The following is a 24,710-nucleotide window of genomic DNA, read 5'->3' as shown; positions in this document are numbered from 1 at the left end:
GGACTGGCCCCCAGCTACCTACTACCTCACTTCGAATTCCACTCCTCTATTAGGCCTACCAGAAACCGTAACCTCTTTACCTACCCAAATATCATAGGCTGTAGATATCGCACCTTCTTTGATAGAACATTCAAATTCCAAGCAGGTAGACTGCAAACTTGGACAGGCTACTTCACTTATGCCGCCAGAGAATCATATAGTATCTTTAGGAAAGAACTAAAAACCACATTGTTTAAGAAATTTATAACCTAACCAGACTTCTCCCCTAAAATCGGAGCCTCCTCCCATCCCAAGGAGTCCGTCTACCCTCTTCTGCCAAAATTTCTATCTTTAATTGTTACCAGTTTTTCCCACTGGTGCCCGTCCTTCATTCAAATGTACCAAGTTAACAACTTACTTCTCATCAACATCTTATGTTATCTTTTTCACCTTCGCAGCCTTGCACCTTTGTAACTCAAAGCGCAATCTCCTTTCTCTTCTCCTACTTATGCTCTGAATATCGTCGACTGTATAATTGCTACTCATTGTGAAACCATGTAATACACAGCCCTGTAACTCTCCTGTTACTATCACTTGATGTTCAATGCTATACTCTGTAATTCGCTGTCTGTACAGTTTCTCTTCATTGTAAACCGCCTAGAAGTCGCAAGATTGTTGGCGGTATATAAGAATAAAGTTATTATTATTATTATTAAAAGGCCCTAGGGAGAACACTGTATATATATATATATATATATATATATATATATATATTCAACACTAAGGGCTCCTTTTACAAAGGCGCACTAGTGGTTTAACATGTGTAATACCGCACGCTAAACTGCTGGCCATGCTAGTCACTACCGCCTCCTCTTGAGCAGGTGGTAGTTTTTAGGCCAGCGCGGGAGTTAGCGCGTGATGAAAAGTTGCGCGTGTTAACCCCGCTAGCGCGGCTTAATAAAAGGAGCCCTAAGTATCATCATGATTTTTCTGTTGATCGGGCAGGTTTTGTCTGCTTCTTTGACCTCCAGCTTAATCAGGACCATGACTGTAATATAGTACTATAGCCTTCACTTGCCAATACTAAGGAATCCCCCGTCCCCCAATTTTGTATCCTTAATCTCCTATTTGATTTTCTTCTGCATTGCCAAGATAACAGACCACTGAAAATTATTATACCAACTAGGACTTTAGACATTATCTATCAGAGCATACCTCAGTGCTGTATTCTCTTATCATGCCCTAGACAACACCAGCTTCACAATATTCTTCACATCTCAAAAACTATGGGCTCCTTTTACAAAGGTGCGCTAGTGTTTTTAGTGCACGCACTGGATTAGCGCGCACTAGCCGAAAAACTACCACCTGCTCAAGAGGAGGCAGTAGCGGCTAGCGAACATGGCATTTTAGCGCGCGCTATTCCGCGCGTTAAGGCCCTAATGCACCTTTGTAAAAGGAGCCCTATGATAGGCATCCTTCCCATCAAGCCACTAATACAAAAGCAACCAATTCCATGGAACATGAACACTGTTCTTTCTTTCATGAAACCATATTTTTGAAGTAATGGAATCATTGTCTCTAAAGTTTCCCACATGGAAGTATACACATGGAGGGGCATAATCAAAACAAACGCCAAAGTCCATTCTCGAAACCGGTAGGAAATATATTTTATGGAGAGGTGGAAACCCATTTTCTGAATATTTAAATATTTATTTCAAGAACTTATAAAATAAATCTTTAGAAGACATTGTAAGTATCTTAGGAAAGTTCAAAGTCTGAGGTTTAATTGTTTAGTATAATTCTCAAAATTCTCCACTTTCCTATATAATATCATTCTGTCTTGCATCATTGAGTTCTGAGAAGATTGAAAACCTTTAACCCGTTGGTCCAAGTGTTTAACTTTTTCCTCCTGGGCTTTTACGAACAAAAATTTTTTATTGATGCAAAAAACAAATATAATGGCAAATTTAAGAATATAGCTAATACAAAGAACATCTAAAGTCTTGCATAAACCCTCCTCAAATTTCATTAATCTTTGTGATTGCATAGGGACCAGGGGAAATGTTCTAACACATACCTTGAAAAAGGGAGTCCAATGCAGACCAAATTGATTCCAAGGTTTGACTAGAGGTAGAACCGATGGAATTTCTCCTCTCTCTGCTGAGCTACTTGCAGCCAGCTCTGGTAAAGATATCACAGTCGCAGGTTCCTGAAGACTCAGCAAGCCTGATAACTCTGCTTGCAGCGTTGCTTCCCTATCCTGCATCGCAACCGACGTTCCCCCAGTATCACGGCTGCAGAGGAGGCACTGGTCCCATGGGCCTAAGCAAAATCTCGCTTCCAAGGGCCAAAGTTTCCTTTACATTTGGCACAGCCGGAGCACCCCAAGGCGAAGATGAAACAAATCTCGTGATCACCTCCTGCTGCATTAAGGTAGGTTCTGACTGCCGGGCTGAAACAGCCACTCTACCTCTCCTCTTTGACATCCAGGAAAAGTTTTTGCTTGATAATATAATCAAGCAGGAAATATATAAACAGGCAGGCGTGAACTTCACTACTTCGTCACTACTCCGCCATCTTGTCCCCTCAAAAAACACCCCTTTTAGCTCTGAGTGCACAGTGGGATTCAGAGGCCTAAAAAGTCTCTGGATATATCTAAAAACCCATTTTGATTATTGGCATTTGGACAACCTGTCTTTTAGGTTGTCCAAGTGCTGATTTTGGTGGGTTTTTAGACGTATTTCTGTTTTGAGTATGAGCTCCATACCATATATACTTGAATATAAACTGAGATTTTGGGGCCATAAAAATGGCCCAAAAATGTGGGTCCTAGTTTATATTCAGGTCAGCGCCCACCGAACCCCTCCTGGGCCTGTTGTAGGCCTCTTCCGGGCCTGCCATATGCCCTGATGATCCAGCGGTGGGCTGGGATCGGAAGGATCCCTCCTGCTTCCTGTCCTCATCAACTTTGATACATCCCACCTCTCTCCCACCCCCAGACTTTTAAAAAACCTTTCCTTTAAAGCCCTGGTGGTCCAACGGTGAACTGGGGCAGTAGTGATCTTCCTAAATTCCTGCCCTGTGCAGAGCCGCTATCTGAAATGGCTGCTATGAGTTCTCAAGGCAATCTTGCGACACCGTATAACTCACAATGTTGCAGAGAGAACTCGTGGCAGCCATTTCAGATAGCGATTCTGCACAGGGCAGGAGCATAGAAAAATTGCTCCTGCCCCAGTTCACCACTTGTCCACCAAGGCTTTAAAGGTAGTTTTTTTTTAAATGTCTAGGAGGTGGGATGTGTCAGAGTCAGCCAGGAGAGGAGGCAGAGGTATCCCTCCTGTCCCAGCCCACTGCTGGACCACCAGGGCTTACAGCAGAAGGCTTGCAAGTCATCAGGGGAGGGAAGAGATGGAAGGGTCGGGGAGTAGAGCCTGGCAGGGCAGGGTAAGGGAGGAAGGTGGGAAGAGGGAAAGAGGCAGGGAGGGAAGGGGACTGAATGCAGAGCCAGGCAGGTTAGGGAAGGAGGGGGCTGGGTGTAGAGCCTGGCAGGGCAGGGCAGGGCAGGGAGGCAGGAAGGGGGGCTGAGTGCATAGCCTAGCAGGGAGGGTGGAGGTATGGGTGCAGAGCCTGGAAGGCAGGACAGAGAGGGGAGCTAGGTGAAGAGCCTGGCAGGGGAGGGAATGATGGGGGCTAGGTGTAGAGCCTTGCAGGGGGGCAGGAAGGGAGGGAGGCTGGGTACAGAGCCTAGCAGGGAAGGGAGACAGGAAGGGGGGCTGAGTGCTGAGCTTAGCAGGAAGGAGGGGGTATGAGTGCAGAGCCTGGCAGGGAAGGGCAGGGGCTATGTACAGAGCCTGGCAGGGGAGGGAGGATTGGGGGTAGAGCTTGGCAGGAGAGGGAGACAGGAAGGGAGGGGGACTGGGTGCCTGGCAGGGCAGGGGAGTGAGGGTGGCTGGGGGCAGAACCTGCCAAGGTAGGGCACTTGAATATATATTCAACTTTTTTCTTCCTTTTTCAGGAGGAAAAGGGTCACCTCAGTTTATATTCGGATCAGTTTATACTCAAGTATATATGGCACTTTTAATCTGAAAATTTGTCAATATTCCACACAGGGAAATATTTACATACACGATCAGTTACAAAATTATCCCTTAAAGAAACAATAATCAAACTATCCACATTGGTGCAAATTATGGATTCATTTTATTGCATGATTTCCAACAGTTATTTTGCTTTGGAAGGGGAGATTGATGCTTGTTTTATTTGGAAATACATTTATGTTGGAAACAGCACACATAGTTTTGTTAATATAAATGAATGCATATTGATGCTTAGTCTGCTTTTTCTCTACCCTCACCTCCATGCATTGCAGGCAATGACTGAAGCCCCATTTCCATGAGGATGCCTTTGATTAATACCTTCTCAGTTTTCATCTGATATTCTAACACTTTAAATTTTGAACGTTGATACTGCCTGTTCTCAATTTTCTCAAAATAGGAACTGTCATATATAAAACATAATTTTAATTTCACTGTAGAAAACTAATGCATATATTTAAAAACTGTGATATCATCAGCTATGTGATAATTGTTCAACTCGTATAACTGGACAAATGTCTTCTTTTACAGATAAAATACATGTTTACTAGACAATATACCATAGGATGTCATTACCTTAACTTCTTTCAAGTTCATACATTCATCCCAAGAATAAAATTTCCTTTTCATTCTGTAAAAAATATGAACACTGACATTTTAAACTCATTACATCAAATCTTGAATATGTTGACACCAAAAGCTTTTATATTTTTCATTTTTACATATTTACCATACTTCTTTTAAAATAACATCCTATCAAAATAAGCTTTTTGTTAAAACACTCTTTTAAAGGCGTGGCTTGGTAGCACATGTAAATGATCGGGTAAAAGAAGAGCTCCACACTAACACACATTTTAAAGTGAAATAAATTAGGAGAAAGTTACTTTTTGGTTTTAAAACAGTGTGATATTAGTCAAAAATGGCTTTGGGGAAGCAGGCACAGGCTGATCCAGCGTTTACAATGGCAGGGAATGTAAAAAGATCCAAACCGGAACTAACAACTCCGTCGAAGTCTCCATTGCCGAAAGATAGTAAGGATGATGATGAAATATTGAAAGAGCTTTGTGAAATTAAGAAGATTGTTTTAGATAATGCAAGGAAGCTGAAAGAATCTTGGGAAGAAGTTTCTACCCTTAATAGGAAATCGAAGTGATTGAAGTGAAAAATGGATCAATTGGAAAAAAGAATTGAGGTTAATGAGGCAGAACTAATTCAGTTTAAGCTTAATCGGTAGAAAATTGAAATACTTACTCATGACCTGGAAGACTGCTCCAACAGGGAGAGGAGGAGTAATTTAAGGATCTTAGGGTTACCGGAAGGAGTGGAGTAAAGTAACCCGATATCCTTTCTGGAAAATTTTCTTCCTAAAGTACTGCCACTTAAAACAAAGTTCCCAATTGAGATCGAGCGTGCACATAGGATTCCTACTAGGAGATCAGACAAACACATAGGTCCACGTCTGTTAATTTTTAAACTATTAAGGCATCAGCAGGTTTTGGAAATATTTTGCTTGGCAAAGGAGAATAAAAATTTAAAATGCCAAGATGTTCGAATACACATAGGCATAGATTCTGTAAAGTGCGCCTAAATTTAGGTATGCTTCAGGCATCCGATTTAAGTGGATAATGAGCGATTTAAGGGTCTTAACAAGTGTTAATTGGAACTTAGACGGACTTACGTATCCTTTAGGCGTCCCTTAGAGCACAGATGCGAGATAGGCGCAGATTTACATTTCTTATAGGAGCTAATGATACCATTGCTATACAAGTTTCTGTGTAGCACAGGAGTGAAGCTTCCCCCCTTCCATCCTGATGTTCCCAGATCAACTCCTACTGAAGCTAATATATTATAAATATCCTTTTAAACATGGTATACTGTGTTTTTATTATCCTTTTAATGATGGTATACTTTGGGTTAATTATGTTAAAGCTTACAGTCCTGAAATAATGATAACAAATCAGTAAAAACCACCTTTTTATATATAACATCATAGGGACGTCTATCTGGCATCTATATGGGTTTTTTTGGGAACGTGTGCCTAATAGACGCCTAAGATACGCTTAGTGCATTAGAGACGTCTATACGATGCTTAAACAGTGCCTAAATAACGCTGAATGCCACTTGTGCTACAAGGACGTCTATAGCACGCCTAAAGTTAGGCGTACTTTACAGAATCTAGGCTATAGTGCCTGACTTTGCAAGAGCTACTGCTAATAAGAGGAAAAGATTTTTAGAGTTAAGACCACAATTAAGAAATATTGGAGCAAAATAAGGTTTAATATACCCCGCTATTATGAAGGTTACTCAAGGAAATAGAACAATTAATTTTGAAGATCCAGAAAAATTACAAGAATTTTTAAATCAACGTGAGCAGCCAATGTCTTTATAAAACCCTGCTGGATACATTTGATTTATTTAGGATATTTATTGGAAGTTATTTTAATTCAATTTGATTTGTTGAGTTTTGAAACTGGAAAGTGACAAAGAATATGAATAAATATTTGAAGTTTGCCTTTGTATACAATTGGTAATGAACGTTTGAGAGGATTCTGGCAACATTTAAAAATGTATGGTCTAACGGCTCCTGCCACGAAATGTAGAATGGCTTAGTATCATGCTCTGTACATGGACAAATGAATTCCTGTCTTTAAAAATGGAAGTTTTAAACCTACAATGGGACTGTTCTCCACAAGTTTATACATCTCTGCCTGTTTTTAGAAACAGTTCCATTGGAAGTAAATTCTTGCCAAATGCACAGAGCAAACAAGATGAAGTGATTATGGAGAAGCTCTTTGGCTAGTGTATGAGCTTATGAGATCACAGATGTCAAGGCTGTTCCCAGTGTGCCTGGTTCCGGCTCTGTGTTTGAGGTATGGATTGTAGAGCCCGGCGTTGTGTGTGAAAGTGATTGAGACTTCTGGGTTTGCCACGGGACCAGGCTGAGAAGAGTCACAAAGATAACATACCAACGCTAAAAGAAAGAATGTCTTCTTCAATTTCTGACATTTAGAGGACAAGAAACTGGCGATCCATTTGCTACCTGCTTTGGAAGTGATTCAATCGAAAATGGTTTATCTGACTTCAGTGTACTGTCAAAGCGCAGCAATGTAGATACATATGTTTTAAATACAATAGGACAGGGGTGCCAATAGGTCGATCGCGATCGACGGGTAGCTTGCCAAGGCAAAGTGAGTCGATCACCCAATCAGTCGGGCCAATCAGTCGGGCCAATCTATCGGGCCAATCAGTCTTCCTCTCCCCGATGTCAATTCTGCCGTCGGAGAGGAAGTTCGGGCCAGCCAATCGCTGCCTGGCTGGGCGGAACTTCCTCTCCGACGGCAGAATTGACTTCGGGGGAGAGGAATTGCTGGTCGGCCCGAAGCAGGGTGAGCATGGGGCGTCGGCGTCGGCAGCTTTGGGGCCTGTTATCCATTGGTGGCAGTTTGGGTCCTGTTCCCCGATGGCAGCGGCAGTGGCTTGGGGAAGGGCAGGGAGAAAGAAAGAAAGGGGGCAGGCATGGAGACAGAAGGAAAGAAGAGAAACAGAAAAAAGAAAGGGGGCATGGAAGAGAGAAAGAAAGACAGGTCAGGGAGAGAGGAAGAAAAAAGTTGGGGGAGGGAATGAGAGGTGTGGGAGGAGAGGAAGCATACAGGCTGAAAGAAAGACTGGATGCACAGTCAGAAGAAGAAAGTGCAACCAGAGACTCATGAAATCCACCAGACAAGGTAGGAAAATGATTTTATTTTAAATTTAGTGATCAAAATGTTTCTGAATTTATATCTGCTGTCTATATTTTTACAATATGGTCCCCTTTTACTAAACCGCAATAGTGGTTTTTAGCGCAGGGAGCCTATGAGCGGTTGTGAGCAGCGCTGGGCATTCAGCGCAGCTCCCTGCGCTAAAAACTGCTATTGTGGTTTAGTAAAAAGGGGAGGGGGGTGGGTATTTGTCTATTTTTGTATGGTTGTTACTGAGGTGACAGTGCATAGAGTCATCTGCTTTGACCTCTTTGAAAAAACCCCGGAATAGGAATGATAATGAACAATTCTATGCGTACAGTGTGCGTTGTGTTTTTTAAAATTTTATTGTTGGTAGATCATTTTGACTTGGTCATTTTTAAAAGTAGCTCGCGAGTCAAAAAGTGTGGGCAACCCATGCAATAGAATCTATCAACAATGAGTTTAGTAGTAAAAAGGTATTTGATAAGGAACCAGCCAAACCGGAAGAGACTCCTCCTGCATTGCCGCTAATAATTGGAACACTAACAAGGAATTGTCTAATTACACCTGGAAAGCGACCTACAATCAACAAGCTTGCCTGGTATAATATATGAAGCAAAGGTAGAGTTTTTCTGGCTTCTCCTTTACATTTTCTATGATCCACCTCAAGTTTGCGATGTGATCACAAGTCCCTCTGCCCTTATAGAATCCAGCTTAGGCATCAGGAAGTTCTCAACCAAGGATGTTGCCCAAGCGCCTCTGGATGATCTTTAGAAGTACCTTGCTGGCATGGGGGATCAGGGTGATTGTTCTATAGTAGGTATAGTCCCTGGTGTCGGGCTATGTCTATGACAGGTCTAAAGTAGAGACTGAATAATAGGGGAAGTCTAAGCACATTTAATCTTTTTTGTTTTTTAATGTTTACAAGTATTTGGGGACATAAAACATTTTAGTGAAAGCTAGTTGGGACCTTGCAAAAAACTTTTTTTTTAAATGATCCTGCAGTGACAGCATTGTAACTGGTGTTATTTAATAGTTCAGAGAGTCTAATAATAGTAATGGCTTTGAAGAAAACTGGATGCTTCAGGAATGTGACAATTTTTTAGAAACAGAACAGTGAAAGGCGGAGGAGGGAAGGAGAGGAGAGAGATGCCAGACCACAAAAAGGGGAAAGGGAAGGAAAAATATGTTGGACTACTGGAGGGGAAGAGGAGAGAGAAAAGCCAAACCAGGGAAGGGAAGAGGGGGAGAGGGAGATTCCAGACTAAGATAGGAGAGAGGGAGAAGAGAAGGACAGAGAGATGCCAAACCAGAAAGGGGAAGCAGAGAAGGGAAGGAGGGAAGAGGGATGCTATACTATGGGAAGTAGAAGAGAAAGACAGACCACCAGAACCTGAAACCTTCAACCCCTCTAGCTCCTCACACATCTTCGAGAGGGAGGGTGGCAGATGCAGCCGGTACTCACTACAGCGCTATGGACCAATAAAGAGCCACTCAACCTGCACTCAAATGCCTGATAAATCAGGGGCAAGCCAGATTCCCAAGGGAATGCACCCCGAGCTGTCCTAAGGATTAGTGCAGGCCAGCTAGGAAGGTGCCCTGTGAAAGGGTTGCCTCCCCAGCTACAGTCCTCTGATCCAGAGACTGTATTTTCTCCCAGGTAGAGCTGTCTGAGAAATCCTGGGAACCTCTGGAGCACTGGAAAGCCTTGAACTTCGGATTAAAAACCTGAACATAATAAATCACTTGCAGAGCAGAAAAAAAGGCACCTTCTCAACTCGCCTGCAGAAGGAAAAACTGAGACAGGGCACTGCCCACTGACACACATTGCTGGAGCTGAAAAGCTATGGATGATTTCTACAAAACTTCACGGGTAATGGAGAATAGCCCACTGGTCAAGACTCCTGTTCCTGGAAACTCTTGTGTTATACAAGCCAAGAAATGCAACTCAGCTTTAAAAATTTAGTCCACATTAACTTAAAAGAAAGCAGAATAATTCTTAAAAACAGCTTAGAAAAATTGCAGGGCTCAATTATACAATTCCCACTGTGTATCATTCTTTAGATATTATTTTACTTACACTTACCTTTTGATTGCCACCAGTTCACCCGACTCATTGCTTTTCCCCATAAGTACACTCCCATAGGTACCATCTCCAAGTTGTTTTAATGTTGTGTACCGATTCATTTTTGTAAAACCAGTAAAATGTAAAACTTTTGTGGCTCTAATGTCTTCTTTTTTTTGAAGGAATTCATATATCTTTTCAGTCAAGGATCTGGTTTTCCAAAAACTTTCTTTCCCTTTGTGGGAGATTTGCGATTATGACAGCCAATTTTTTTTTTTAACTGATAAATTTAATCTCGATCAGATCCAGACATGCTGCAGCCAACCCTGGAATAATAACGCCTTCTCAGATGCATCCTTAAAAAAAAGAAAAATGGTACATTTAAAATCATTGTTGAGGAAAAAGAACTATTAAAGCCTACAGACTCCAAGACTAGAAACAACTGCTTGGTGAGTATAAATGAAAGCAGTAACTTCAAATGCAAGTTGCATTAAAATATTGAAGGGAAGGTTCTCAAAACTTAATGGTAAAATCCGCCAGGCTGCTACCGAGGTCGCTATTGTAACAATTTCAAAAAGGCGAGAAATTGTTAGACCCCGAATGCAAAATGAGGTTCGCTGATGTTCACACAGGCTTGGTAAAATTTACTTGAGATGAGTCGCTGGTGGTAGTGATCAGCACATGTGCAGAATATACCTGCATATTTAAAAATTTTAAAAAAAAAACCTCGAAGATCACAGCAGGAGAGATGCCCACTCTCTCCCGCTGCACTCACACAACCTCTAGACACCCACCCCTGGTAGTGGGAGAGATGCCCACTCTCTCGCCGAGCTTGCACAACCTCCTGATACCCACCCCTGGCAGCAGAAGAGATGCCCACTTTCTCCCAGCACACTCACACAATCCTCCAATTCTCCCCACCCCCGCAGTGGGAGGGATACCTACTCCCTCCCGTCATTGCCAGACCCCCCTCCCAACTTCCCCCCCTTAAGGCCTTAAGCAACCTTGACCAATCAGAGCCTTAGGCTCGGCCCCTTCTAGGCAAATTACAGGATGCACCGGGAAGGGGAAGGCCTGACATTTTGTAAGAGGTAGGCTTGCCAGCCAGAGTGGGGTAGGCGTTTCTCCGGCCAAACTTTCTGAAGATAGGGAGGGGCGGGGGGTTCATCGGGGACACAGGAGGAGATGTTGGGGGTTGGGCAACAGTGGGAGGGAGTGGGCATCCCTCCCATTATGAGGTGGGGGTAGAGCTGGCTGATTGTGCGAGCGAGGCAGAAGAAAGTGGACATCTCTCCTGTTGCCAGGGTGTGTGCCAGAAGTTGTGCAAGCGCAGCGGGAGAGAGTGGACATCTCTCCCACTGCCAGGGATGGGTGCCTGTAGGTTGTGTGAGTGCGGCAGAAGAAAGCGGGCATCTCTCCTGCCGATCTTTGATTTGGGGTTTGTTTTTTTTTTTTAATTTCAATTTGCGTGGAGGGAAGTCTGAGCTGTCAATCCTTACTTTCCTGTCAGTGCCTGAGCCAACAGCGCTCAGGCACTGATCAGAAAGCAATGTTACTTACCGTAACAGTTGTTATCCAGGGGACAGCAGGCAGCTATTCTCACTAGTGGGTGATTGTCATCCGACAGAGCCCCGATACGGACATCTTGCAAGCATGTCTTGCTTGAAGAAACTCAGAAGTTTCGAGATGCCCGCACCGCGCATGCGCCAGTGCCTTCCCGCCCGATGTACCGGGCGTGTCTCCTCAGTTCAGGTAGCTAGCCTGAGAAGCCAACCCAGGGGAGGTGGGTGGGACGTGAGAATAGCTGCCTGCTGTCCCTGGATAACAACTGTTACGGTAAGTAACATTGCTTTATCCCAGGACAAGCAGGCAGGTATTCTCACTAGTGGGTGACCTCCAAGCTAACCCCAATGGGATGGTGGGAGAGTTGGCAACTTAAGAGAACAAATTTTGTAACACTGTTTGGCCAAACTGTCCATCCCGTCTGGAGAAAAGTATCCAGACAATAATGAGAGGTGAATGTGTGAACCGAGGACCAAGTGGCAGCCTTACAAATCTCCTCAATCGGTGTCGATCTGAGGAAGGCTACCGAGGCTGCCATTGCTCTGACCTTATGGGCTGTGACCTTAGAGGGAAGGGATAATCCAGCCTGGGCATAGCAGGAAGAGATACAAGCCGCCATCCAGTTAGAGATGGTGCGCTTCGATACCGGTCGTCCAACTTGTTTGGATCAAAGGAGACGAAAGTTGAGGAGCATTTCTGTGTGGCTTTGTGCGATCCAAGTAGAAAGCTAGAGCACGTTTACAGTCCAGAGTGTGCAAAGCAGATTCCCCAGATGAGAATGAGGCTTTTGGAAGAAACCACTGGAAGCACGATGGATTGGTTGATGTGAAATTCAGAGACCACTCTTAGGCAAGAATTTTGGCATGAGTACGGAGAACCACCTTGTCATGATGGAATACAGTGAACGGTGGATCCGCCCACTAGGGCCTGAAGCTCACTGACCCGACGAAGCTGACGTGAGGGCCACAGAAAACCACCTTCCAGGTGAGATACTTAAGTGGAGCCGTGTTGAGAGGTTCAAACGGAGGCTTCATAAGATGAGACAGGACAACATTGAGATCCCAAACCACAGGAGGAGGTTTGATTAGGAGGGTTGACATGAAAAAGCCCTTTCATAAATTTGGAAAACCACACGGATGAGCAGACAAAGGTTTCCCTTGTAGAGGCTGATGAAAAGCCGCAATAGCACTCAGGTGGACTCGTATAGAGGTAGACTTGAGACCAGACTGGGACAGGTGTAGAAGATAGTCCAATACAGAAGAAAAGGGAAGCTCGCTGAGGTTCCGTGGCATTGGAAATACCACCAGGAAGAGAATCTAGTCCATTTTTTGGGAATAGCATTGTCGAGTGGCAGGCTTCCTGGAAGCCTCCAAGACCTCCCATCACTGCTTGAGAGAACTGGTGAGGCGTTATGTTGAAAGGAACCAAGCCTGTCAGGTTGAAGAGACTGCAGGATTGGGATGAAGTAGTGAACCTTGATGTTGAGTAAGTAGTGAAGGAAACACTGGAAGAAGTACTGGCTCCCTGCTGCTTGAGTTGAAGTAGAAGGGAGTACCAAGGTTTGTCTGGGCCACCGAGGAGCAATCAGAATCATGGTGGCATGGTCTGATCTCAACTTGACCAGAGTCTTCTGAATGAGAGGAAAGGGAGGAAACGCATATAGGAAGCGATTCCCCCACTCCAGTAGAAAGGCATCTGGCCTCGAGGCGGAAGAGGAGTGTAGATCCTGGAGCAAAACTGAGGCAGTTTGAAGTTGTGGGGGGCTGCAAAGAGGTCTATCTGAGGCCGTTCCCCACTGAGCGAAGATCTGATGAAGGGGTTTGGAATGGAGCGTCCCATTCGTGAGGCTGGAGAAGACGACTCAATTTGTCTGCCAAGACGTTGTCTTTTCCCCTGAATGTAGACAGCTCTGAGGAAAGGTGTCTGTGGCGAACCGCCCAAATCCCAGACTCGAAGAGCTTCTGACAAAGAGGGGCCCGAGCCCCGTGCCCACCTTGCTCTGTTGACATAATACATGGCGACCCTGATTGTCCTGTTGCGAATAAGGACCACCATGTCGTGAAGCCAGATGCTGAAAAGCTTGGAGAGAGCATTGAAGATGGCTCTGAGCTTCCAGAAGATTGATTTGATGGAGTCGTTCCGCAGGGGTCCAGAACCCCTGAGTTCTGTAGACCATCCAGATTGGGGCCCCCCATGCATAGTTCGATTGAATCGGTCGTGAGAACTTTCTGGTGGGGAAGAGAGTGAAAACATGCAAACCTCTGGACTAGATCTCGAAGAGGTCATCCACCAGAGAAGAGGACTGCCGTTAGAGCAGAGAGTGACGAACAATGTGACGGGACAACGGGTCGGACACCTGAGTCCATTGAGATGCAGGGTTCCATTGAGGAATTCTGAGATGTAGTCTGGCAAAAGGCGTCACATGAACTGTAGAGGCCATGTGGCCAAGAGGACCATCATGTGTCTCGCCGAGATGGACGGGCGAGAAGACACCGACTGGCCAGAAGTAGAAGGAGAGCATCCATGCGTTTGAGGAGGAAGGAATGCTCGAAGTTGAATGGTATCCAGAACAGCCCCGATAAAGGGAGAGACTGGGTAGGCTGAAGATGTGATTTGGGAAGTTGATCTCGAAGCCCAGACTCTGCAGAATAGAATTTGTAGTCAAGGTCGCCGAAATGACCCTCTGGAGCCGACGGTGCCTTGATGAGCCAGTCGTCGAGGTATGGAAACACCTGGAGACCCCAATGTTCCGGAGTGCCGCGGCCACCACCACACAGACACTTTGTGAAGACTCTGGGAGACGAGGAAAGGCCGAATGAAGCACTCGATACTGCGATGTAGATGTCCCACCCCGAAATATGAGAAACTTGCGGGAGGCGGATTTATCGGGATGTGAGTGTAGGACTCCTTGAGATCCAGAGAGCATAACCAATCGTTCCTGCTCGAGTAGGGGGTAGAAGAGAAGCAAGGGTCAGCATGCGGAACCGCTCCTTGACATAAACTTGTTGAGGACTCGAAGGTCCAAAATGGGACGCAGATCGCCGTCTCTTCTTCGGAACCAAGAAAGTACCGGGAGTAGAAACCCCTGGTTTTGCTGATCTACTCTGGCACCGGCTCGACAGCTCGAAGCCGATGCAGAGCCTGCGCCTCCTGTAGAAGAAGAGTGGTCTGGTCGAGTTGGAAGGATACTCTCTTGGCGGGTGGTCGGGGGGACCCGTTGGAAATGAAGAGTGTATCCCTCTCTTACGATGGTAAGGACCCAAAGGTCCGAGGTGATCGACTCCCATCGATGATAAAAATGGTGGAAGTTCGACCCCCCCTATGGGAAAAAACAGGGGAAGACAGAACGTCGGTTATGCTCCCTGGAAGAGAGTCAAAAAGGCTGAGTAGCCTTGGGTGCATCCGGCCTATGAGGCTTCTGTTGAGTTCTTCTGTGGAGGCTGGCCTCTTCGCAGGCTGTCTCGCTTGGGGAGCCTGCCTCGGTTGATAACGCCTCTTGGTAGATTTGAGGCTGGTCTAGAAGGACGAGACTGCTGAGGCTTCGGTTTAGGGCGCAGAATAGACTGAAAAGACTTCTCATGGTCCGAAAGCTTTTTAGTAACAGTCTCGATAGACTCATCGAACAGAATCCGCTCCCGCACAAGGCACATTTAGCCAGTCTGTCTTGGAGGTTCGGATCCATTATCAATAGTGCGAAGCCAGGCCAGGCGACGCAATGGCGACCTGAACAGGCCGCAGCCCGTGCCGAGAGCTCGAAGGCCATCGTAGGAGGATTGCATCAGCTGCAGCCGCAACTGGGACAGGGTCGCCACCACCTCCTCAAACTGGAAAACGAGCTGAGCATCAATGAAAGGGAATGAACTTGCGGAGTACCGGCAAGAAGAAATCCAAATATGATGAGAAGAAAAAATTGTAATTGAGCACTCGGTCGCCATCATCGAGTTTTGGTAAACAACGTCTACCAAACTTGTCCATCGTTCTCCCCTCCCTGCCCCGGAGGCAACCGAAGCGTAAACCTGGGAAGGGTTGAGGACCGCTTGAGAGATGACTCGACCAGAAGGGACTGATGAGGAAAGTTGAGCCCCCCTCAAACCCCTTGTGGTGTAACGATGCGGTACTCGAGCATCCAGCTTACTGGGAACCGCAGGGATAGAATATCGGTGTCTCAAACAGCGCATGAAGTCTGGTCCAGCAATTTATGCAAAGGAAGCCGAAGAATCTCCGCTGGAGGGTGAGGCAAATTGCATAGTATCCAAATACTCTTTAGAATTATTTAGACCCAGTGCTCCAAAGTCACATCCAAGTCATCCGCCATCTGTCGGAGAAAAGATGAGAAAGACAATTGGTCTGCCAAGGCCGGGCCGCCGAGACGGACTAGATGAAGTGGAAGCCTCTCGGGTCCAGGGAGAGCTGAGACCGGCATGGAGAATAGGAAGTAGGATGGTTCCTCATACTCTGGTCCCTCCGGCTGGGATACATCTGACGATGAGTATCCCAACGCTGCATCTTTTTCTGCGGAGACACCTCCGAATGACGTGAGGAGTGTCGAGATGAGTGTCGAGATCGATGCCCCTCCCGGTGACGGGATGGGGAGCGAGATCTTCTGTGCATCGCACGATCCCCCGAAGCCTCTAAGGAATGGATGGGGCTCGATGCGGTGGACCGCAGAGGTGGTAAGGATGCGGACTCACGCAGCGCCACCCAAGTCTGGTATGGAGTGCGGAAGAACTCTTCCTGCGATGCAGTATGCCCAGGACTCCGAGTATCAGGGGCTGCCCCAGCACCCTGCTGGCGTGGAGGTGTGATGGGCTCTAAAGGTGGCATATCAGGAAGGGAAGCCCTTCTGGAGGATTCCGCCGCCCTCCGCCGATCCCCCTCGTCGAGCAGCGAGATCGAACGGCGAGGAGGAGGGGGAGGGGGCGGACCGCCCCCTGAAACCGGTGCCCGGACTTCACCCTGGATGTTGGCGATAAGCCGGGGTCCCATAGTCTGCATAAGCTGGACAAACTGAGCTTCTAGCAGGGATCGAAGCGAAACCGATATGGAGGGATCCGCACCGAAAGGGGGTCCTCCTGCACGGTCTTCGCGTTCCTTCGTGGCCAAGTGCTTCTGCTTGTTAGCTTTGGGCACTTTGATGACCACGGGAGGGACAGTGGAAGGCGGTACCTGAACCGAGGAGACGGAGGCAGGCGCCGCAGCTGAAGTTGAAGCCGTAGCCGGTGTAAACGATGCTGGCTTCACGATGCTGGATGCGGGAGTCGTCGATGCAGGTTTTGAGCGGACCGGCGAAACCTCAGCAGACGTAGAAGCAGATAGATCCTTGGCAGTCTCCATCTTGAACATCGACTCCCAAAGCAAGCAACGCCTCTTAAACGAGCGCGCAGTGAGCGTGGAACAAGGCCGGCACGATTTCGGAACGTGTTCCGGACCAAGACACTGCAGGCAGCGTCGATGCGGGTCCGTTAACGAAATCGCACGCTGGCACTTGCTGCACTTTTTAAAACCGGTGATTGGCCGGGACATAGGCCGGAAAATCGACGCTGAAAGGTCGAAAGCGGTAGGCCGCAGCCACGAGGCCGGCCCGGACGAACCGCCGGAAGAAATAATTTTAACTTTTTTTTTTTTTTTTTTTTTAAAAAGAAAGTAAAAACGAAAGAAATTCAAAGAAATAAACTAAAACGCGGGTAAAGAAGGCAAAGAAAAACTGAAATTCAGTCAGCGCAGAATGAAGATAACTTCTCAGCTCCGCGGAAAGAAAAGAACTGAGGAGACACGCCCGGTACATCGGGCGGGAAGGCACTGGCGCATGCGCGGTGCGGGCATCTCGAAACTTCTGAGTTTCTTCAAGCAAGACATGCTTGCAAGATGTCCGTATCGGGGCTCTGTCGGATGACATCACCCACTAGTGAGAATACCTGCCTGCTTGTCCTGGGATAAAGTATGGCTATGACAGCTTAGACTTGTCGGCAAATTTTGGCCGCAAATGTGGCATAATGAGGTTAGGGAATCACTTGGATATTAAAGAGAATCGATTGGAGTGCTCATTTTAATATTAATGACTCGTTGTACTACATTTGCATGGCAGTATCGGAGACTGTAGTAAACTCGGAAAAGACCACAGTATGGGCTCCTTTTACTAAGGTGCGCTAGCGTTTTTAACGCGCGCTGCATTGCCACGTGCGCTAACTCTGCGCTATGCGCCAAGAACTAATGCCAGCTCAAGGCTGACGTTAGCGTCTAGTGCACGTGGCAATTCTGCGCGCACTAAAACCGCTATCGCAGCTTAATAAAAGGAGCCCTAAGTCTTTTTGAAAATCCACCACTAAAATACACATGCACACAAAATCGGCTGGAACCAGTTTAGCGAGCACATTAAAGACACATTTTAGTTTTGAGAATCTTCCTCTGAATGTCGTGTTTTCATCTGCTCCTTGTAATAACCCTTCCTTCCCAATCTTGGCATTTCTCCAGCAAATTTACCCAAAGAGGATTTTTTAAAATATTGTACATTGGTCTGCATACCAGAAAACATTTATGGGAGCACTGCAAATTAATAGTAATGACTATTCTATTACCCTTCTCAGCTCTTATGGGGTGGGATTCACAGCAGCCTAGCAAATTCCAAATACAGGTATTACTGCATATTAGCTAATAGAGTAACAGTCTAGGGATTAGAGCAGCAGGCTGAAAACCACAGAAGCCAGGGTTTAAATCCCACTGACATTCCTTGTGAACTTTGGCAAGTCATTTAACCCTCCACTGCTTTACGTATAAACACAAAGAACAATATTCAGTACTGGTATGAGAGACCCCAACTTAGTTAACTAGCTCTAACAGAGTCCCCACAATGTATTCAGTGGCACATAACCAGTTAGTCTCTTTGAATATTATGTCTGACCACCATGGTACTATTTGGTTAGGTACCAGGAGTGATCCACAGTGGAACCAGGAATTACTCGAGCACTGCTGATACTCAGCAGTGGCAACCATATTACTATCTGGTTAATTTAGGACTGAGAAAAAGCTGTCCTATATTCGAGTGAAAAGTCAAGACTCTGGGGCTCAGAAAAAGCTAAAAACTGGAGTCTTAGCTTATAGTTGACTTGGAAAAAATGTCTGTGCTTCTCCTCTTCCCCTGCGAGAAACAGCCATACTGGGTCAGACCGAAAGGTCCATCTAGTCCAGGTTACAAGTACTTGGCAGAAACCCAAATAGTAACAACATTCTATGCTACTGATCCCAAGGCAAACAGTGGTCTCTCCCATGCCTCTCTCAATAACAGATTGTAAAGTATTCCTCCAGGAACTTATCCAAACCTTTTTTAAACCCCATACCCTCTGGCAATGAGTTCCAGAGTTTAACTATTCATTGAGTGAAAAAAATATTTCCTGCCAGAGACTGCAGCACCCATTTTGAAGATGCTGCTAGGGCAAAAGCAAGTGGGGTTCGCTCCTGTCATCATCCCCACTAGACCACCAGGGATTAAAGGTAAGCTCAAGGATGGGTGAGCTATCCACACTGGTGGAAAGCCAGAGGGTTATTAATGTCACAGGCTGGGGCAGGGCTTGCAGAGACTCTAAAATGATATGTAATAATTATGCAGTTATGTACAATTCTGGAGACCGTACCTTCAAAAAGATATAAAAAGGATGGAGTCAATCCAGAGGAAGGCTACTAAAATGGTGTGTAGTCTTCGTCATAAGGCGTATGGGGACAGACTTAAAAGATCTCATCTTTGGAGGAAAGGCGGGAGAGGGGAGATATGATAGAGAAGTTTAAATACCTACCTGGTGTAAATGTGCATGAGTTAAGTCTCTTTCATTTGAAAGGAAGCTCTGAAATGAGAGGGCATAGGATGAAGTTAAGAGGTGATAGGCTCAGGAGTAATCTAAGGAAATACTTTTTTTTACAAAAAGAGTGCTCAATATGTGGAACAGTCTCCCAGAGGAAGCGGTGGAGACAGAGACTGTGTCTGAATTCAGGAAGATGTGGGATAGGCATATGGGATCTCTTAGAGAGAGGAAGAGATAATAGTTACTGCAGATGGACAGACTAGACAGGCCATTTTGCCTTTATCTGTCTTCATGTTTCTAAACAGGTCTCAGCTGAATATCAATATCACCAGGTACCTGAATATATTTTGGTGGCTAGCAGAGGGACAATTGGACCTGAATATTCAGTGCTGGGGTCTGCACATTGTCTGGTACCAAATTCCAGGGCTAATTTATCTGGCCACAGTCAGTGTTTTAAAAAAGTCGCTGACTGCTGCCAGCTGATTATTACCTCTAAGTGTTCCATTTTTTTCACCAAAATATGCTATGAACATATCTGCTGTTGTAAGCCCCTCTCTTTGGAATAACCTCTCACTTATTCTATGCACCGAAACATCTCTGCAGAAATTTATGAAATGTCTTAAGACCTATTTTTAAAAAATAAAAACAAAAAAAACCCACATCTCTTGAGGAAAATTGAGACCTAGAGTTTCTGTATTGTTTGATAAATTCATTTACTAAATAGAAGTTATATTAATATTAATAACAATAATTCTACTCTGACTATTCTTAAGAAATATGTTGTACTTTTGCTATTTGTATTTTGTACTTCGCTGATTGTTCAGCTCTCTTTGGTGTAAACAGCCTAGAAATTGTCTGATTGTGGTGGTATAGAAGAATAAAGTTATGTTATGTTATTATGTTGTAAAGTACAAGTCACTATTCCTCTGTCTATTCTCTTATATTATTTATATTTCAAAATTGTTAAAATACATGTGGACTGTGAAAAATTGCAGAAGACCTTAGGAAATCAGAAGATTGGCATTCAAATTGCAGATAAAATTTAATGTGATAAATGCAAAGTGATTCACATTGGGAAAATTAATCCAAATCATAATTATTTGATGCTAAGGTCCACTTTGAGAATCAGCACCAAAGAAAAAGATTTAGGGCTTTTTTTACTAAGGTGCGCTAGCATTTTTAGCACACACACAAGATTAGCGCGTGCTAGCTGAAAAATTACCGCCTGCTTAAAAAGAGGCGGTAGCGGCTAGCGTGCGCGCTATTCTGCATGTTAAGGCCCTAACGCATCTTTGTAAAAGGAGCCCTTAGATGTCATTGTAGATATGCTGAAATTTTCTGCCCAGCGTGCAGTGGTGACAAAAAGAGCAAATAGGATGTTAGGAATTATTAGGAAAAGGTATAAGACCAAGAATACTATAATGCCTCTGTTTCACTCCATGGTATGACCTCACCTTGAGTAGAATTAGAAAAGATTCAAAAAAGAGCAACTAAAATGAGAAAGAGAATGGAACTCATCTCATAAGAAGAAAGGCTAAAGAGATTAGGGATCATCAGCTTGGAAAAGATACAGCTTAGGAAGGATATCCTCAGTGGTACTAAATGAGTAAAACTGAATCAAATTTTTACTCTTTCAAAAAGTCCAAAGACTCAGGGATACTCAGTGAAGTTACAAGAAAATACTTTTAAAATAGACAGGAGGAAATATATTTTTATTCAACAAATAGTAAAGCTCTGGAAATTCATTGCTAGAGAATATGATAACAGCAGTTATTGTATCTAAGTTTAAAAAATGGTTTGACAAGTTCCTGGAGGAAAAGTCCATAGTCTGCTATTGAAGTAGAAATGGAGGAAGCCACTGCTTGCCTTGGGATTGGTCGCATGGAATATTGCTATTATTTGGGGTTTTACCAGGTACTTGTGACCTGGATTATCCACTGTGAAAACAGGATACTGGGCTAGATGGACCATTGGTCTGATCCAGTATGGCTATTTTTATGTTCTTATCCTATTTGTTTTAAGAATATAAATTTATTTTCTAGGCTTTAGCTTACTTTTTATTGTTCACCACTTAGCTGTTGCTACAATAAAGCATAGTTACTTACCGTAACAGGTGTTATCCAGGGACAGCAGGCAGATATTCTCAACATGTGGGTGACGTCACCGACTGAGCTCCCTAGCGGACATTTTCGCAAGCAAACTTGCTTGAAGACCTTCAAGCTTGCGATTGGCCCGCGCATGCGCGCATGCCCCTCCCGCCTGACCTAGGGCATGTGTCTCCTCAGCGTGGCCTCAGTTCAGATAGCTAGCAAAGAAGCCAACCACGGGGAGGTGGGTGGATTGCGTGAATATCTGCCTGCTGTCCCTGGATAACACCTGTTATGGTAAGTAACTGTGCTTTATCCCAGGACAAGCAGGCAGCATATTCTCAACATGTGGGAGACCTCCAAGCTAACCAGAATGGGATGGAGGGAGAGTTGGCAATTTAGGAGAACAGATTTTGCAAAACGGACTGGCCAAAATGGCCATCACGCCTGGAGAAAGTCAGATAGTAGTGCGAGGTAAACGTATGAACCGAGGACCAAGTGGCAGCTTTACAGATTTCCTCAAGCGGAGTAGAGCGGAGGAAAGCAACAGACACCACCATCCCTCTGACCTTGTGGCCTGTGACTCGACCCGGCAGGGAGACCAGCCTGAGCGTAACAGAAAGAGATACAAGCGGCCAATCAGTTAGAAATGGTCCACTTAGAAACAGAGCGACCCAAGCGATTAAGATCGAAAGAGAGGAACAGCTGCAGAGCAGAACGATGAGGAGCGGTGCGCTTCAAGTAGAAGGCCAGCGCACGCTTACAATCAAGAGAATGCAGAGCCGCTTCTCCAGGGTGACAATAGGGCTTCAGGAAAAACACAGGAAGAACAATGGATTGGTTGATGTGAAACTCAGAAACAACCTTAGGCAAGAACTTAGGATGAGTACGGAGAACCACTTATCATGATGGAAGACAATGAAAGGTGGGTCCGCAACAAAGGCTTGAAGCTCACTGACCCAACGGGCAGAAGTGAGAGCAATAAGGAACACAACCTTCCAAATAAGAAACTTCAAGTGAGCCCGTGCAAGAGGCTCGAACAGGGGTTTCATCAAGCAAGTAAGGACCACGTTAAGATCCCAAACCACAGGAGGAGGTTTAAAGGGCGGATGAACATGGAAAAGGCTTTCATGAAGCAAAAAACCACAGGATGAACATAGATAGGCTTCCCGCCATTCGGCTGATGAAAAGTAGCAATGACACTAAGGTGGACTCGAACCGAAGAGGACTTGAGTCCAGCGTCAGACAAGTGTAACAGATAATCCAGGATAGCAGATAAGAAGGCAGACAGCGGCTCCTGCTGTCGAGTAGCACACCAGGACGAAAAGCGGGTCCACGTCTGATGGTAACATTGGTGAGTGGACTCCTTCCAACACGCCTCCAAGATGTTCAGCACAGGCTGTGAGAACTGGAACGAGGGCATTAAGTCTCGAGGAACCAAGCCGTTAAGTGGGATGAAGTAGAGAACCTCGACTGCGTAAGCAGAGAAGGAAAAACAGGCAGAAGAAGAGGCTCCCTGGAACTGAGTTGCAACAGAAGGGAGAACCATGGCTGTCGGGGCCACCGAGGAGCTATTAGAATCATGGTGGCACTCATGGACTTGAGCCTGACGAGAGCCAAGCGAGGCGACGAATGGTGATCGCAAACGCTGTGACCCTCAAGGACAACTCGAAGGCTTCATAGGCTGCCTGAAACATATAGAGGCGGAGCTGGGAGAGGGTCTCCTCGAGGAGACGAAACTCCTGACGCCGAGAATCCGGCATATCCTTCCGGAATGAGCGGAGGGCGTCCACACAGAATCGGAGGTAGGACGTGAAGATAAAGTTATACTTGAGGACACGGTTCGCCATCATTGAGTTTTGATAAAGACGGCGACCAATTTTGTCCATCGTACGGCCCTCCCTGCCCGGGGGGACGGCAGCGTACATCTTCGAGGGGTTGGACTTCTTCAAGGAAGACTCAACTACCAAGGACTGGTGAGAAAGCTGAGAACTCTCAAACCCCCTCACCGGGATCGTCCGGTAGCGGGACTCCAACTTGGAGGGAATGGCCGTGACCGCATAGGGGGTCTCCAGGTTCCGGAGAAATGCTTGCTGGAAAACTTGGTGCAACGGCAAGTGCAGCGCCTCATGGGGCTGATGATCAACACCCATTTCTGCCAGGAATTCCTGGGTATAACGGGACTCAGACTGAAGGTCCAGGTTCAAGGCCCTACCCATGTCAGAGATGAAACGAGTAAAGGAGGAGTTTCGAGAAGACTCATCCCCCAGAGGAGACTCCAAGTGAAATCTGGGGGCAGCCGAGAAAGAGGGAGAAATTTCCCTCGAATAGTGAGCCGGGGCCTCGGAATCCTGCGAATGGGAGATAGAAGAGGCTTGGCTAAATCACCTCAGGGGCGTCAAGGAACGACCCCGTACAAGGTGGACCGGGGAGGATCCCAGAGTCCGAGGAATCAGCTGGCGGAGCCTCAGGGAAGACAGGGCAAAAGAAAATTCCTCCACCAGCTTCGAAGAAGACCCTTTAGAGGCTTGCAACTGCCTCAATGAGGAACGCACACTGGAGTCCAACTCAAGGACAAGGGTGTGCCTGGAAGGCTTTCTGGTTGGGGACCTGCCCCGAAGGGGCGGAGAAGACCGAAGCTTTTTAGAAGGGACAAGCCTTGACATAGTAGGGGGCGAAAAGCGGGCCCCCGTTCTGGACCCTCGAAAAGTCACAGGGGATTCGGGGGATGAAGAATCGCTTGAGGAAACCCAACGAGTCTTGCGGGCACGGCCCCGAGACACGAGAGAAGGACGCTCAGGCTGGTCAGACCGAGGTCAGACCAGTTGGCTCACCACCGAGGAAAGCTGCATGGTAAGTATAGCCTCAAGCATGTCCTCGAACATAGGCACCGAGACCAAAGGCTGTTGTATCATAGGTGTAGCAGTGCACTCCTTCGGGGGCGACCTCGAGGAACAGTATTCCCTATGTGAGGATGCACGCTTAGAATGATGTCTCGAAGATGCTGATGAGGCGGCACTGACATGAGACTCTGAGGCAGGCTTCTTTGCCGGCACACCTGAGGAGGCAAGAGGAGACTTACCCGAGACTGGAGTAGCAGGAGGAGCCAAGGCCGGAGCCTTCGAGGCCGAGGGGGACTTCGAGGCCAAGGCACCCAACGAGGGTGTCGAGGCCGAGCTCGAGGCCTGTCCGCAGTATCCATGGGGCCAAAGAGTTGGAGAATCTTGGCCACCCTCCGACAAAGAGGCCGCGGTTGCAAAGTCGCACAACGTGGGCACGACTCAGCGCGGTGTTCTGCACCCAGGCACTCCACACACCAGCGATGAGGGTCGGTGATGGAGATAACCCGGTTGCACTTAGTACAGTTTTTAAACCCGGAATGAGGCCGGGACATAAGAAAAGGAAAGGCC

General features: G+C 46.1%; 1 protein-coding gene across 8 annotated transcripts in view; it reads right to left on the bottom strand.

Moving 5' to 3' along the window:
• The window catches only part of MAK (male germ cell associated kinase), a 148,434-nt gene that overhangs the window by 108,239 nt on the left and 15,485 nt on the right, over positions 1 to 24,710 (bottom strand). For all 8 annotated transcript variants that reach the window (XM_033934679.1, XM_033934680.1, XM_033934682.1 and 5 more), the window contains 2 exons: positions 9,879 to 10,213; positions 4,650 to 4,704 (listed from right to left, as the gene is read on the bottom strand). In XM_033934679.1, coding sequence (XP_033790570.1) covers positions 4,650 to 4,704; positions 9,879 to 9,979 — 156 coding nt within the window. In that variant the 5' untranslated portion in view covers positions 9,980 to 10,213. The remainder of the gene's footprint in view (positions 1 to 4,649; positions 4,705 to 9,878; positions 10,214 to 24,710) is intronic.

Source organism: Geotrypetes seraphini, chromosome 2 (assembly GCF_902459505.1).
Source record: "Geotrypetes seraphini chromosome 2, aGeoSer1.1, whole genome shotgun sequence".
Taxonomy (NCBI): domain Eukaryota; kingdom Metazoa; phylum Chordata; class Amphibia; order Gymnophiona; family Dermophiidae; genus Geotrypetes; species Geotrypetes seraphini.
This window is presented reverse-complemented; position numbering and strand designations above follow the sequence as displayed.